Source organism: Seriola dumerili, unplaced genomic scaffold (genome assembly GCF_002260705.1).
Source record: "Seriola dumerili isolate Sdu_G_001 unplaced genomic scaffold, Sdu_1.0 BDQW01000079.1, whole genome shotgun sequence".
NCBI lineage: Eukaryota > Metazoa > Chordata > Actinopteri > Carangiformes > Carangidae > Seriola > Seriola dumerili.
The window spans coordinates 1,044,003-1,059,981 of NW_019174334.1; the positions used below are offsets into that span (position 1 = coordinate 1,044,003).

The following is a 15,979-nucleotide window of genomic DNA, read 5'->3' on the forward strand; positions in this document are numbered from 1 at the left end:
TTTCCGATAATTACATGTTGCATTAATGGATCATCTGGCAGTCGAATACTGATTTTATCTTTAAATCATTCCAACATTTATGTTTGCATTTCAAATTGTCATCAATCAACACCAAATACATCAGGTTTTAACTAAACATAATTTCATACACACTCATCCAATTTAAATAAATGACATCTTCGCTTTTTCTAGTTGACATGTACTCTGTTACCTCTTGTTTATTAAATCAGCATGGAGCACAATAGCTTCTAGTATGTGCTCCACAGTTGATTTATGATATGTTTGTTACCTGTGGATTCATCCCTAAATAATGTCGCAGGAAGCTGTCTGTCCTGCATCAAGACAAATGGTCACTCAAACATTTTTGCTAAAAGCAAATAATAGCTCATCTTTAACACACTTTTTTTTATACTCTCCTTCCTTCTTTCCTTCCTTTCAGGAGAGTACAGTACCATTCACAGTCCATCAACCCCCATTAAAGATTCAGATTCAGATCGATTGCGCCGAGCCTCGGATGGAAAGTCACGTGGCCGGGGAAGAAGGAACAACAACCCATCACCGCCGCCCGACTCCGACCTTGAGGTAGGGTGAGCCCGCTACCTTGGCGACAGACAGCCTCGCCCTGTCTGAGGCACATGGACACTAATCCACTTACTGTATGTGCTGCCACACCAACTTTAACACTTGATGGGCATTAATACTTAAAGATCTGAATCCTTAACTATAAATGCATTCTTAATGCATTGTGGAATATATGACATCATTAAACACATATCTTATATAATGTTCTTGTGTAGACTTCATAAATAAATAACAGGGCATGTGATTAAGTAAGTTATCACTGAAGTGAATAACATATATATTCTAGTCATCAAAGACTGGACACTAGCTGTGACTAAAAATGGTACTACTATACCATGAGCCATAAAAAACTCTGATAGCGACCATATGTCAAAATAAACTGCTGGTAATTCAGAGGGCTCTTCATTAATATGATATGAATTTGAAGGAGGTTAATAGCACCCATTATAGCGCTGACATCATGGCATGTTAACATATCTAGTTAATTAGTTTGTCACTATTGATTACTCTAATGTAAAGGGCAAGGGCTGGAAAGCGTGTGGTGGGGTGATGGGAGGAGTGTTGCGGTGACCAACCCAAGCAAATGGATCTCGGTCCCTGTGGCGCACAAATACACGCTCCTGGCCTATTGACCAGGAGGATCACCTTGCAGTCCTACAGAGTGCACCATTGATTTTGCCTCTTTTCTCTCTGTTTTTCTTTGTTTCTTTCTTCCCCCCTCTGCCCTCATATCTCTCCAGCGAGTTTTCATCTGGGACCTGGATGAAACAATCATCGTTTTCCATTCCTTGCTTACGGGTTCTTATGCCAACAGATACGGACGGGTGAGTGACATCAGACTGCAGCAGTAGCGGTGCACTTTATCAGTAAAACACATAAATATTAAAAGGAGAAAAAAAAGGCCATTGAGGGCGGGATAGATTTCACTGTGCTTTAAGTCCATAGTGAGAAGACAGAGCAGAACTCGGTGTACAGATAATTATTTCTTTTTTTTAATAGGTCCAATAAGGCTTGGCAAGTATTTGACTGCTCTTTGCAGCTGTTGGAGCTATGCATGGCTGGTCGGGGCTCGGCTGTAGGGGCTCACAACAGTTGCACTCTGGATGTCTATTGACACATCTTAAGTGTTCCTTTCTCCTTCAGAAATGCCACATTGTTAGTTTAATTAAGTGCTTCTCAATCCATCCCTTTCAGGCAGGGATCTCCCTGGAGATCCTGGCAGGAGAGAGAGTCCACCAAATGTAATTCAGTCAAACTCCCTATATATATACATATATATAATTATACTGAAAGGTCATTTTCTATCCCATTTCGCTGTGTATGCTCATAAGATGGAGAGTTTGCTTCTCAAGACTTTGCTATTTGTTGATCCATGTAAATTGCTTCTCTAAATTTAAACTTTGAAAACAAACAATTTGGGAAACACAGCAGAATCCTATTCTCATGGTTTTGTTGAGGTCATAGGTTCTATATAGCATCTTCCTCACTGCTCTTCCCATTTAGATATAGTACACATGAATAAAATGACGTTAGGATCTTAACATTAATTCATCACAAATTCAGCATTTTTTAAATTATAAATTGATCTAGATTTTGTTTTTCTTTGCCTAAACGCAGCATTTCTAATCACCAGTTGTTTTGGCTATGGAAGTGTCTGGGTTTTGAAGTTGAAAATGACATATTGCTCCTCATATGTCAGACAGCTTAGTGTCTGCGGCCCATGCTCGGTGCCTTTGTTCTGGTATGAGGGGGTGTTTGATGGGGGCAGTGTTTTGTTTTTGGGGTGAAAGAGGGCTGCCCCACGACCCTCCACTGTTTATTTACTTTATTCTCAGCTCTGCATGCTGGGTAAAGAGAGAGCTAAGGCTTAGGGAGCTGTGGCTCGGTGATGAGGGACTCTTCAACCACACACACACACACACACACACACACACACACACACATACTCAAACATGCATACACAGGGTCTCCAGTGTGCTCCTCTGAAACAGGAAACACTCCTGACTCCATAAGGGCCCATTCCATCAGAGCTCAGCTATAGGATGTGACAGCCGCTACAGTCCCTCTCACTCCGTTTTCGCTTTTGTTCTCTGTTTTTCTCCTCGGCTGCTCATTTCTCTCCATTTTTTTCCCAATTTTTTTTTCCTACTCTCATGCACCAAACTGCTGACACTATCACAATAAAGCCATATTATAAGGGGCAGACATGCTTACTCACAGAAACCACAGAGCATGCCACCTCAAAGCTTATCAGAAATGCAAATCTGTAAACTACCTACCTGTAGAAACCAACTTCTCCCACATCCACCACAATAACCACCCCATCTCCTCCCCTTCTCCTCCCTCCTGTCTATCATTCATGTCATCCCTATCTTAACGGCATAAACAAAAAAGTTACAAAACAGTTTTCCCTCCAGGCTGCTTTGAGCTTACTATAAATAGATGAGTATCTGAGTGAACACACATCCACACTTTCTCTCTTTTACTGTGACCTCCCACCCTCTCTCTCTGACTCCGTTTCTGTCTCTCTCTCTCGGCCTCTCTCTCCCTCATACACACATAAACACACTGCTGTTCTTATCAGCTCTTTTAATTGGCATCAAGGCAGCTCACCCCCATAAAGCTGATGGCTGAGGCCAGCTGTGCTGCTATTGGGTTGGCCAGAGCTAGAGCTTAAAGTGGGTGGGGATGGGGGGGGGTGTTATTGGTAGGGGGAGGGGGGAGGGGGGGTACTTGGCGCCCCTGTGGATGGCACTGACATCTCAGGACAGGTGGTGCTGGAGCATTGACAGCAGCAGCACTTTGGCCTTCTGGCCTGCTTGTATTCTTAACTCCCTCACTGACTGATTGTTTAGATTTAATTGGAAAGGATTCACTCACGCCGGAGAAGACTGCCTTTTCCCACCAAAGGAGCCTGTAATGCTGTAATGCTAAATCACCCAACAGCGCCATAGTTTGGGAAGAGGGACCTGGTAGCCTGTTGATGTGGGAGGCTAATTATTTTTGATGAATTCTGACTGAAAGATTGATTCGAACTGGGAGGTTAAGAGGAAGGAGAAAGCCTCTAGAAGTGGGGATTGAGCTCTACTTGTGTGGTTTGTCCTCTGTCATTTTAGTGAAAACATAAGCATTGTGGGGTGTGACAGCTAATCAGTAGAAAGCTCAGGTGTGTCTTCAGGTGGTTTAACTCTGTAATCCCTGCTTCTGCTCCTGCCTGGCCTGTCCTTAATGTAGTCTCACGCAGCTGCCGAAAATCCTCCTCTGCAGCCTGCTATTGTCCCTCTTTATGCTTTGCTGAAGACAATTTGCTGGTTAGAGATTTAAGATAAAGATTCAATTAATTTAATTTGTGCAAAGAAAATATGTTTTATCCCTGAACCGGAACTTAATGATAGTATGAACAAGTGATTTTTGTAAAGTTGAAGTAAATGTGTTTAAACTGTTTTGTTAATATGTGTAAAATAATTACACAAAGGCTTGTGTCTTTATAGATATTTATGTAAAATCCACCAAAGACTTTTTCATTATCTTTTTAAAGGGAAAAATCGCACACATTGTCACAGGCTCATTAACTATTTACAGTGCAGTTCACTCCTCTCTAGGTATTATCTTTCAGACAGTGCAACCATATCACCATTACAGCACGTGTCACATTACTGACAGAGATCATGATTTAAGGGAAAATTACAGTTGAGCATAATGCAGGGAATTATCATTATTTATTTTACATTAGAATTGTTTTGGAATATTAAAAAACACGTCAATATGGCTGTCTTGTCTAAATACACTTCAACGGGGAATTGTGTTATATCACCTGGAGAGCAATCAAATGATGCATCAGCACAAGTATGTGGAGAATGGGCCATTTACGATAGGGCTGTGACCTTAACTCGTCTAAATCGACCACCCCTCCGGAGAAGAGACATGCTTTTACTGCATTCATTCAAGTCTGTGGCTTTTCTGATGACTATTTCGGTCCCTTTTGGAGGGTCGTAAACAGAGGCTGAAACTTTCAAGTCAAGCTAATGTCTTCTTTTAAGGGAAAAGCCTGCTGAGGAATTTAAAGGGAGTCTGTGTTAATTGAGTGGCTTACAGGGAACAGCATTATTTACTATATTACATTAAGTGCTTAAAAATGTGGGGAAAAAGACTTAAAAAAAATAAGAAAGAAAATCCTTTTTTTTTTTCTTTTTTTTTTAAATTAAATTGCTTTTCTCTCTTTTTCAGGACCCACCGACATCTGTATCATTAGGCCTGAGGATGGAAGAAATGATCTTCAACTTGGCCGACACACACTTATTCTTTAACGACTTAGAGGTGGGTCTGTTTGTGTGTTTTTACTCTTTTCCTTAAGCTTTCTTTAGTGCATTGTGATGCTGGTGGTGATTTTAGTGGTCAGATGTGTAATCTATTCTAACAGGAGCTTATGAGGAGTCCATTAAGATTTTTTGTAAAAATCAGCAACAATTGTTTCATAGCGTGGAGCCTGTTTCTCAGTTATCAGTCCCACAGTGGTGAAGTATTACCTCGGAGCCCAAGGGATACCATGAATTTTACATGTGCTGTCAGTCTCTATCGTTCCTGGGTCACCGGCCCTGCCCCCACCCCCACCTCTTTCCCACTCCCATAGAAGCTAGTGCAATTTGTCAGGCTCTAGTGTTTCTGTGGCCACTCTGTCTGTCTGTGTGTCATGCTGTGTGCTTGGTGTCGCTGTCCACCTACACCACAGACCCTTCCGTCACAGCATGAAATCCCCCGCCATCTCCCTCCCACGCCTCTTTACCCCCCTGATTCATGTACAGCTAGTGTAAAATCTGCCCCTGGGGCACAGGAATAGAGGGATCAGGGCCAGGGAGGTGTCTGTGTGTGCGCATGTGGTGGGGTGTTTGAGTGTCTGCCTCACCCTGGGGAGCAGTGAAGTAATACCAGAGGGTCAGGGATGCCTATAGGCTCAGACTGTATGTACAGAAAAAGTGTGAGCACATTTGTTCATACATGCAGTATACACCGATATGAAATTTATCTACTATCCTCTGTCCAGATCCAGATGTCAAACCCAACTAACTATCTGTGCTCATCGCATTTTAGCAATAAACAAAGCAATTCATCTTCGTGTTACTTCCCTCAACACTTGCTCTGTCCAATTCTCTGTCTACAATTTAACTGAGTTTTTTTCCTGGATTTTTCTCCCTGCCTCTTCATCTCTGTGTCTTTCTCCCGCTGAATCTGATCCCAGTGACCCAGCGCGTTCCCTCAGTGTCCTGCTTTATGTTGACCTCACAGTAGAGGAAATGTTTTGTTTGATACTTAAGTGTGAAGAGATCTGTGGCCAGTCTGCCAAGTCTCATTACTCACCACCACCATGTTCGGCTTTGTTACATGAAGCAAACCCAAGAAGGAGGAAAAAACGGGGGAGAGAGAGACACAGAGAAAGAAAATGTTCATACTCCCCCAGACAGACGAGTGACTGAGATTCCAAATGCAGTCATCGTGATCAAAGTTAATTGGCTGCAATTGGCTGGTTAAATATTTCCTTATGCCCTGGCCATGTAGAATCCATTCTATCTGCACTTTATTTAATAGATGTGCCCCAATCATTTGAAAAAATGGAAGTTTGTGACAACGCTTAAATGTGGTTTTGCTCAACATCTGTCCTGTGTTTTGATTTCTTTTCATGTGTGATGAAACTGCTCACAGATGAATTGGCAGCTCAAACTGCTTATAAAATTATTTAAAAATGCAGCGAATGTATTTCTTCTGCTCTATCTCAGTTACCAAATTATTAGATTTTGTTATGACACTTAAAAGCTTCAGATTTTTTTCCACTCTGACTGAAGTAGCTCTATGTGGTCTGCTACAAGAATGCTTTTTAAACTGTGCAATGTAAAGACCTCTCTGCAGACACTGAAATGATTGTCATTAACAATCATACCAGAGGAGGAGTGACATTCTCTTGAAGGCATATAGAGCTCTCCTCTTAAACTGAGTTGGGCCACTCTGAGTGTTAAGTGCCAGGTCTCAGCAATATCTAACTAGTTGTATTTCCTCTCTGCTGATTTACAGTCCTCCATCTCAGATAGAGCTAAATAGAGTCCAGCTATAAATACCGCAGCCAGCAGCAGTTATGTATTTAAGCATGTGCAGAAATGCATATGGTCCATCTAATTTAGTCTAAGCCATAAAGGGAGACCCCAGAGGCTGTGCAGAAACACAGGTGCAGAGTTAGTGGCCTAACGGTGTGTGTGTGTGAGCGGTCCCATCTAAGTCTTAACACTGTTGTCCTGCCTGCCTCTGCACAGGAACATTAAATATGGACCCTGCTTCCTTAATTCTTCACAGTATGTGCAGTTTAGTATTATTTTGCTTGAATTCAAATTTTAGTTTTAAAGATTCATTTCATTCATTTTAAACATTTTAAATTCATAAGGGTTGTTTACAGCCCTATAAACATCACAATTAAGCATAATATTGTTCCCCGCCTGCCGAAGCCACAGAAAACACTCCAATCTCGTGTATAATGTGCGTTCAAGTGTGTGTGTGAGAGTGTGTGTGAATGGAGGCTGGGCCGTGTTGATAGAGCTGGTGAGTGACGATTCAGAGGAAAGTCATAAAAAGAAAGAGGGCATGCCGAAGGGGTCAACAGGGATCAGTTTCACCCTTACGTCTCTCTCTCTCCCTCTTTCTCCTCTAACCTTTTTCTGGATCAGCGCTCTCTTTTTTCATTCACTGTTAGATAGTGGGTCCCAGAAATACTGCACCTCCCCAAAAGATTTCCCCTCTCAACCCACACACACACAAATCTTTCTATCGATCCTCCCGCACAAACCATTTGCTGCTCAGCCCTTTAAAAGACGGCTGTAGTATTGTATGAACAGCACAATCTGTTTTTATCATCAAAAATGCTCTCACTGAAGGAAGTATTAGGAAAGTAATTCAAGGCAATATGATCCCTATTGATGTGATCTCCACTGTATTAATTTTCCTTGTAGAAGAAGTTGTATTTCAATAGCTACAGAGATAAACATATAATCAGTTCATCTGATATAAAACTTGATACAAAATCAATTATTTTTGCAATGTGTTAATTAACAGCAACACCATAGTTGTAAGGTAATATCAGTAATTTCATTATTTCCTTTATTTTATTTTCAGAATTACATCGTCAAAGCAAGTAATAACTTTTTTTTTCAAAATAATATACTTTTACAAGTAAATTACTGAGAAGATTTGTTTTTCTTATATCTTATTTTTGAAACATAATCAGTTTCATTGGATGCCATTTTTATGCAAGGGTTGAGATGTGGGGTTGAATGTGGAGTTAATTGATGGTGTAAAGTGATGTGTGTAATGAAGCCCACTGAGGCTGAGCTCACAGGGAAGACTGACGGCTCTGCTGTGACTCAGGGTGTGAGTTTACTGTAGGTGCGCTGCTGCAGCCCAAACGCTAACACCACAGCAGTATGTGGGAACCAGGGGCCTCTCTCTCTTTGGCTGAGCCCCCTGTGTTCCCCTCGCAGTGGGGTACGAGGGCTGCCGTTTCCCCCCTCCCTGAGTGAGAAAACAACCCTCCCTGTCTGGAGGATAAAGGGCATGGGGGCAAACCACTCACAGGGAGAGAGAGGGGGAGAGGTCTCTAAAGGTGGGAACATTTTAAATTAGTCCACTGATGCCTCCATGCTGTGTGCACACACTCTCTCACACTCCTGCACATGCACTCCAAACATGTTGTGCTGCAAAGTCTTAATATACACACATACTGTACGAACACTCATGAAAATACTCACAAACTCTCACACTCGCACACACACACACACACATACCTGCAGAGCAACCCTGTGACACTTTGAGCTGACTGCCTTTTATAGCTCCCACCCTGCATTCACAGGTTTAAAACCTCCTCTGTCACTCTCACCCAGGGGCTGCCTGTTAATGAGAGATGCTGTGAAATGCACGGTTACCTTTTCCTAGTGGCTGAAATGGCCCTCCAGAGCCTCTTAGTACGGAGCTATTCTGTAGGTTTTATGTCCCACAGTAGAGATTCAGATCCTGTACTCGCCATTCCATATGATTGGTAGCTTTATGGTGTTTTCCTTGATAGTTGATTTATTAATTTTTTTTTTTTTTCCCCCAGTAAGGAGAAACATAACGCTAACTATGCTTTTCATTGAATCATGACATTTGGTCGTTCAGCTGATTGGTTACCAATTAACACTGTAGCTCAGGATTTTGTATTTATATTTCAGATATCTCCCAGCATCCTAACAGAGCAGTCACTCATCAAGATTTGCACTGTGTAACGCTATGAAGCCAGGGATGAGGAGTTCATATTCCTTTTTTTTTTAACTTTCCCAATATAAAATATGCTGCTGAAACCAAATGGCAACAGTAAACTAGGTCATTTTCAAATATGGTATATTTTGTCAGATGGTCTGTGCACACTGATGTGGGTATTTCATCATTTGCCTGGCCACGGATGCAGCAGTTCTGTCGTGCTCCTCGACAGAACTCCATCAAGTCTCAAGGCGGGGCCACTGATGTGTTTTGGAAAGACTACAGAGAGAAAGTGGAGGTTTCAAAGCCACTTTGTCAATCTTTGCTCCACTGAGCTCCACCTCACCCCCACCTTCTACCCATGCACCAATAGGGGTTGCGGGTGCACGGAAAATATAACATTACTGTCTGGTGACAAATGATGATATTAAAGAGTAGATTTCTTGTCCTGAATTAAAGAGGGAGACACAGCACCTGCCCAGTGTGGTCTGTGGAAGAAGAGAACAGAAACTTGCACAGATTTGTCCAAACAACAGTCCACTTGGCAGGAATAAACCGCCTCTCTATGGATACGTTTGTTGCCGAGGGAAAATGCTGAAATGGCTGAGATTTGATATTGCATTTAATGTTGCTCTCCTTTGAGGTGTGGTTTGGACTTGCAACGCCAAAAACAGGAAATAATGAGAAGCAGCTCATCCATCACACATAACTAATTTATACTTTTCACTGCCTACCTGTGGGGTGTTTCCTTCTTTTCCAACTTTTCCAGTCATTACAGCAGCACTTTAAAGAGCATTTTCTTTTTAAAATTCAGTCTATGTCTGAGCAAACGGTGCTTGTGTTCCCTCTGGATCCCTTCCTCCGGATTGTGTGAATTTTTGTAAAACCAGCAGAGACTTCTCTATACCTGTGCTTTGTTTGGCGCTGCTGTTTGAATTCCGTGACTGTTCAAGCACAGATTGTGGATTGGAATGAAGTAGGTTCGAAGAACTCTTCCTTTGTTACCCACATCCTGTGTTTGACCCCCAGGTAATCACAACCCCCCTCCCTTCTGCACCCTCCTCCTTTCCCCCCAGACAGGGGTGCCTGTGGTGGGAACAGAGAAGGAAGTTGCTGGGGGTCACAGACCACGGGGGGGTGGGATGACAGCCTCTGCCAGTGGAGTGGTAGTATTGAGAACCTGCGAACCATGGATGAGCCTTTTTCACATGGCATTAGCCTGTAGGGTCACAAAGAATGCTGTGATGACGGCTGTTATCGCTCACACTGTGGTTTTGACCACCCACCCCCACCCGAACAGCTCACCTGAGAGAGAGGATGAGAGAGGGGGGACGACTAGGTGTAGTTTGTACCAAAAAAATGGATACTGTCTGTACGGCAGTGACCTGCACCTCTATGGGAAATCGGGTCTAAAGGTTAGTTCAGATAGCTCCTTCCTGTGTTTTGGTAACATACGTTGCTGAGTTTCTTTCTTCTGCCTGTCTCTGACTGTTGCAGTCACCACTCTGAGCTCTTTCCAGAGCTACAGGAAGACTCAGACCGTCATTACTGATTGCTTAATGACAGATACCAAGGGAACAAAGAGAGCTCTGATAACTTCCTCCCCAGTGAAAAGTTGTCAGCAGACTAGCGGCGAGACAGCGAAAGGAAGAGAGAGTGAATGATGCAGAGATGGACTCATCCTGAGGCGGAAGCCTCCTGCCTTCAATTGTACATTTTTTAGTAATTTCATCTTTCCTGTACAGATAAAGACTGTTTGGTCGCTGAATGAATTCAGATTAAAGAAAAAGAATGTTGCTGATGAATTTAACACAAAGATGCAGAGTTTGCATAAGAAGTAATTGCAATGGCTTCTGGTGGATGGTCTTCACTCCTGAGTACAGTAGGAACATCTGGTGTGAGTTAGCAGTGATTGTAGGTTTTAGAGAGACCACTGTTTGCTTGGTGAGGGGAGAATGGGGGGATTTGATGGAAAAGAGATGTTCAAAAGGTTCTAAGAAATTCGCAGACTGCCCCTCAATGGGCCACCATATTGAAGGCCTGTCATTTAATTGTTGTTATACAAATAAAATAATAGCGGCCTGTTATTTTTTTCCTCTAAGCCTTCCATTGAGACAGTGACAGTAACTTTTAAGAGCTTATGAATTCTTTTCTTTTTATTGTATAAGTCATGTGTTCCTATGAATTAGCTACTTTATCACAAAGTGGCACTAAATGAACAAAATTATGTTTATCCTTTTCTATGAAACTCATTACATTTGCTCTTATTTGCATTCTGTATGAACAGTGTTCATGTTTTGGATCTGTTCTATTTATTTGGCATTTCATAATCTATCCATTTAACAATGCCATATTGCAATTGAGACTTTCAGCGAGTCCATCAGTTAGTAGAATTCACCTCCCCATAGTATTTCTTTCCATACCACTTCGACTATACGACTGTACTTAACTGACTTGAACCTGCACCATCCATGGCTCTGTGGTGTTTACGAGACCTTCAGAAGTGGCTCCTAATGAGTATGTGTAAGGGTTACTGTACGACATTACCCACAGCCACCTCCTCTATTAGCTTTCCCGGTCCTCCCAGGGAGCCAGTGCAGAGGTTTATGCCAACCCCAGCTGGGAACAGTAATTGTTGGAGTCTGCGCATTTTTCCAGCGCCCCCCCACCCTTTTTATTCACAGCGCGCACACACAGACCAACTTCTATCTGGAGGTCTCAAGCCCTATTCAGCCGTTAATCATGCATTGTAATATCTACAGAATAAAAAAAAAACTGTGTAAACATGCAAAAACAGCGAAATGAAAAGGGTACAGGCATTCAAACTGTAAAACCCAAACTGCTGTGTTTACCTTGGCCTCTTGAATTTTTAACACTTTACACTTGTTGAGGTTTGATGTGTTTATTAGCTTTAAGGATTTGGAAAAGTCCATGAAAAATCATTCATAATCAGCCGGCAGCTATAATGGCTACAGTTAGGCCTAATTACTGAGACATATTTATGTATATCAGGTCATGTTGAAGTTTCGGCTCTGGCACATGAAGTAGGTCCCATAATGAACATGCTGAGTAATATTGTTCTCAGATATCTGTTTTGATCCATGCTGGCTGTCAGATTGTGAAAGAAACACAATTACATAGGAAGAATAAACATGAGGAACTATTGTCATCCAACAAGGTACCAGGAGACAGCATGCAATTAGGCAATGATATACCAAATCAGTGGGACTGAACGGTCCAATACCAAAGTGAAAGAGGTGGCAGGAGCTTGTGCAGTTGGCTGATTGTGTCTGAATCATCAGCAGGTAATTACTGGATAATAGAAGCATTCCAGTCACTTGCACCAGAATGGGAGGTCTTTGAAAGGAGGCTTTATGTGGTGCTTAACCCAGGGTGCTGTTTTTGTTTTCCTAAACAAACAGACATGCCTCCACTACTTAAGGAATTAAGCACATCAATACTTCTGGCTTTAGTTCAGTTCTGAGGAACGTTTTGGGATAATTTGTGAACATAAATTATCCACGAGGTTGTTGGCAGCGGATCATCAAGCTGGGACAAATTGCTGCTCTCTTCAACTATTAAAGATCTGCCGGTGAGTGTCTGGAAACAGATTAGGCCAACTGAGCTGAGAGCCCCCGCCTGTACCCCATCTCCAATTGGCAGTCCATCTTCTGGAACGTGGGGCTCTGAGCTCGCACCATGTGAGGTCACTTTGGACTCTCTCCCCCAGCGTTTAGCCGCTGCTCTCCTGCATATCCACCTCTCTACCCTCCCACCGCCTTATCGGGGTGCCGGAGCCCCAGAGAGGAGGGGAGAGGGGTCACAGGGTCAAAGTCTTTTCCTCTTTGGATCTCGGGGCTTGCTGGGAGAGGCTTGGCGAGAGAATGGCTGCATTAGAGCTGGGGTTGGGGGTCAAGATTTTAATTCTGTTAAAGAACAGCTGGTTTGAGTTTCTCCTCACATCGCTCTCCCCTCCCTCTCCCCACAAATCCAGGGAGATGAAAAATTTGTTCAGAGGGGAACCAGTAAAATAAAAAAGGTTTACGGTCCAAAGCCCTTACCCTTACCCTGCTCTAGCATTAGAGAGGAATGCAATAACGTCAGCATTTGGCCTCAGTTAGATTGACTTAAAACAAGGAAGTACTTTTCTGTGTTTGGGTGTCTTAACAGCCGGATGAAACTTAATTAAAAAGCTTACAAAATCAGGAGGGATTTTTCATACTTGAGACCGGAGGAATTCTGTCTCTCAAGTTTCAATTATTATTTCTCACATAACTTTAAACAGGGGAGACTAACCTTTCTGGCAGTTCCACAGCCGATTTAAAACCTGTAGCTTTCCAGAGAAAGTTATTTCATATAGATATCAAATAGTCTCTCTGTTATTCATTCTATATTAGAGCTGACTGAAACAAATTGAAAGGTTGATGTCACATTCACAGAAAAGCCTTTTGCTCTTAACAAGGCTATCGCTCAACCTCCTGTTGGCAAAATTGCTAGCCATCCCAAGTTTTAGCAAAAAGCATCTCAAGCTAGTCTCTCTCTGCTCTGCCCCATGTGAAATGTGTTGATCTGAATGCCCAGGCAGGACTCCCTCACATTTCAGGCTGGCTGAGGGGGGTTGGAGAGAGAGGAGAAAGGGGGAGGCACTAGCACGTTCCTATAAATGGAAAACTAATAACAGATTTTTTGTGTGTTTTCTCCTGCGCTCTTTTGCCGGCTGGCTGGCTGACTGGCCCCGGGGCTGTGTTGGTGTGTGGCGCAGCAGCAATCAGAGGTCATAATTTCATTGGCGGTTAGCATCAGGTTCAATTTTTCTAGTAGGTTACATTTACCAGAAAGTCTGGATTGTGTTACTGTGTACCGGTGGAATCAGAGCAGAGCTGCAGAATCCCTCTACCTTTCCAAGAGGAGCCAGGCACCCCCAAAGGGGAAGAGGAGCGCGCACACATGTGTAGAGATACACAGACACACACACACACACACATGCACAGACCATTAGTGCCAAGTCCTTTTATATATTCAGCTACCCTACATACATCCTTCTACTGTATGTATATATATCTATGCTCTCAGACATAGCTGCTCAAATGCCAACCTGGGGAGTGTTTAGAGTTGCTGGATTGGGACTTAATTGGTTATGTCTGTGGGTGTGCATATCTTTAGACCCCTCTAGTGGTAGCAGTCCATTCAGACTGATGATGAGGTTCACTTTTTGTTTGGACAGAGCCGTTGAGGGTACAGGGAAAGAAAAACGCGAGGGGGCTGATTCAAAAGGATGTAAGGAGAAAGTCAAGGCGAAGGGGGATTAAAGCTGAGGTGTCCAGCCAGAGCACAAATTCCTGAATAAATATATTTTTTTCAAGTGAAAAATGACCTGGAACATGTGGGGAGTGTCCTTTCCCAAGAAAGAACCCTCAATAAACTCTATTCCTCACTATATCCTCACTCAAAGTGCATGTTTTGTGTGTTGCAGGAATGTGATCAGGTCCATATCGACGATGTGTCCTCTGACGACAACGGGCAAGATTTAAGGTACAATATTACTGCACCTTGGTTCTTGGTTTAGTAATAAATGTGTCATATGCTTGGCTACCATCAATGATGAAGCAGCTTGGGCTAACAGATTCTTTCTTTGTCTTAATCTCAGTACGTATAACTTCAGCGCTGATGGTTTCCACGCAGCAGCGACCAGTGCCAACCTATGTCTGGCCACAGGCGTGCGGGGAGGCGTGGACTGGATGAGAAAACTGGCCTTCCGCTACAGACGAGTAAAAGAAATCTACACCACCTACAAAAATAACGTCGGAGGTAATCCCCCAACAAGCAGCGCTGTTCTGTACTGGTCTGTCGAGTAGAAAATGAGTTTGCAGATGTACGTGCCCTCGTTGCGTGGGCGTTTTGTGTGAGTGTCTGCGCGTGTTCACGTGTGTGTTCTAAAAGCACACATGCCACACCACTTGGTCAGGGTAAATTTTGAAAATTTCAGTGGTATTCAGAGGGCTGGTCCAATCCAAACAATGTTACCCTACGTTTCAGGTCTGCTGGGCCCAGCCAAAAGGGAAGCCTGGTTGCAATTGCGAGCAGAAATTGAAGCCTTGACGGACTCCTGGTTAACACTGGCACTGAAAGCACTAACATTAATCCACTCAAGGTAGGACTCCAGCGAGGAAAATTGTACCCAGTCCCACACCGCACATATATAAACTCGCATGTGGTGTAAATAAGTCAACTCCATACTATTAAAGAAACACCAATGCTCTGAATTTTGTCTTTTGGACAGGCTTTGTCCTCTTATTTTGAAAAAATAAGTGTGCTAAGAGCTCAAACTTGAAAAAGGAGGAACCCATCCTTGAAGAACATGTTTTAAACGACTCATACATTACTTTGTCTTCATTTTCAGCACATTGTTTTTCATTTGTCCTACCTCGGAGTGATTTAAATTGATGCCCCCTCTTTTCTCTCCTCCAGGTCAAACTGTGTGAATATCCTGGTGACCACCACACAGCTCATCCCTGCCCTGGCTAAGGTCCTGCTCTATGGCTTGGGAATAGTCTTTCCTATCGAGAATATTTATAGCGCAACCAAAATAGGTAAATATTCAGAAGTGTGTGATTGGAGTTCTCCTCGTGTTTTTTGTAATGTTTCTCCTCTATCATCAGTCTATCACTTCAGGACATGAACGCTTATTATTGTAGCAATGTGAGGGTAAACAGTTAAGACACACACGCTACTTAAGTGACGGGGCTGAGGCGTGGACGGGGTGGGAGATTCAGTCACCGGAGAGGGTTGATGTTCTTCTATGAAGGAATCAGCCTAATCAGCCTGGGATTATTTTTCTGGAGCTGGGCCTGTGCTGGGCCTCCCCAGGCCTCTCCTGCTCAGTCTCTGCATATGAAACCACTTCTGCACATTTATGTCATTCCACAGCAACAGGACCCCCCCACCCCCTTCTCCTCCTCCCATCTCCCCCCTTTTCCTCCAGTCCTTCCCCTTCTTCACTGTTTCAAATGCAAAATAAACATCAAGCTTCACTCCCGTGCCATTTTCAGGCCCATCAGCACAGAGTTGGAGCAGAGTGCAGGCTCAGGGTTCCTTGGAGCATTATGCACACTGGCCCTCCGAACCA

General features: G+C 43.1%; 1 protein-coding gene across 6 annotated transcripts in view; it reads left to right on the forward strand.

The window, feature by feature from the left end:
- eya1 (EYA transcriptional coactivator and phosphatase 1) overlaps positions 1–15,979 on the forward strand; it is a 30,159-nt gene that overhangs the window by 11,484 nt on the left and 2,696 nt on the right. For 3 of the 6 annotated variants that reach the window (XM_022744255.1, XM_022744257.1, XM_022744258.1), the window contains 7 exons: positions 440–582; positions 1,323–1,406; positions 4,810–4,899; positions 14,327–14,385; positions 14,501–14,661; positions 14,890–15,004; positions 15,322–15,443. In XM_022744255.1, coding sequence (XP_022599976.1) covers positions 440–582; positions 1,323–1,406; positions 4,810–4,899; positions 14,327–14,385; positions 14,501–14,661; positions 14,890–15,004; positions 15,322–15,443 — 774 coding nt within the window. The remainder of the gene's footprint in view (positions 1–439; positions 583–1,322; positions 1,407–4,809; positions 4,900–14,326; positions 14,386–14,500; positions 14,662–14,889; positions 15,005–15,321; positions 15,444–15,979) is intronic. The other 3 variants (XM_022744256.1, XM_022744259.1, XM_022744260.1) reach the window with 2 other exon arrangements.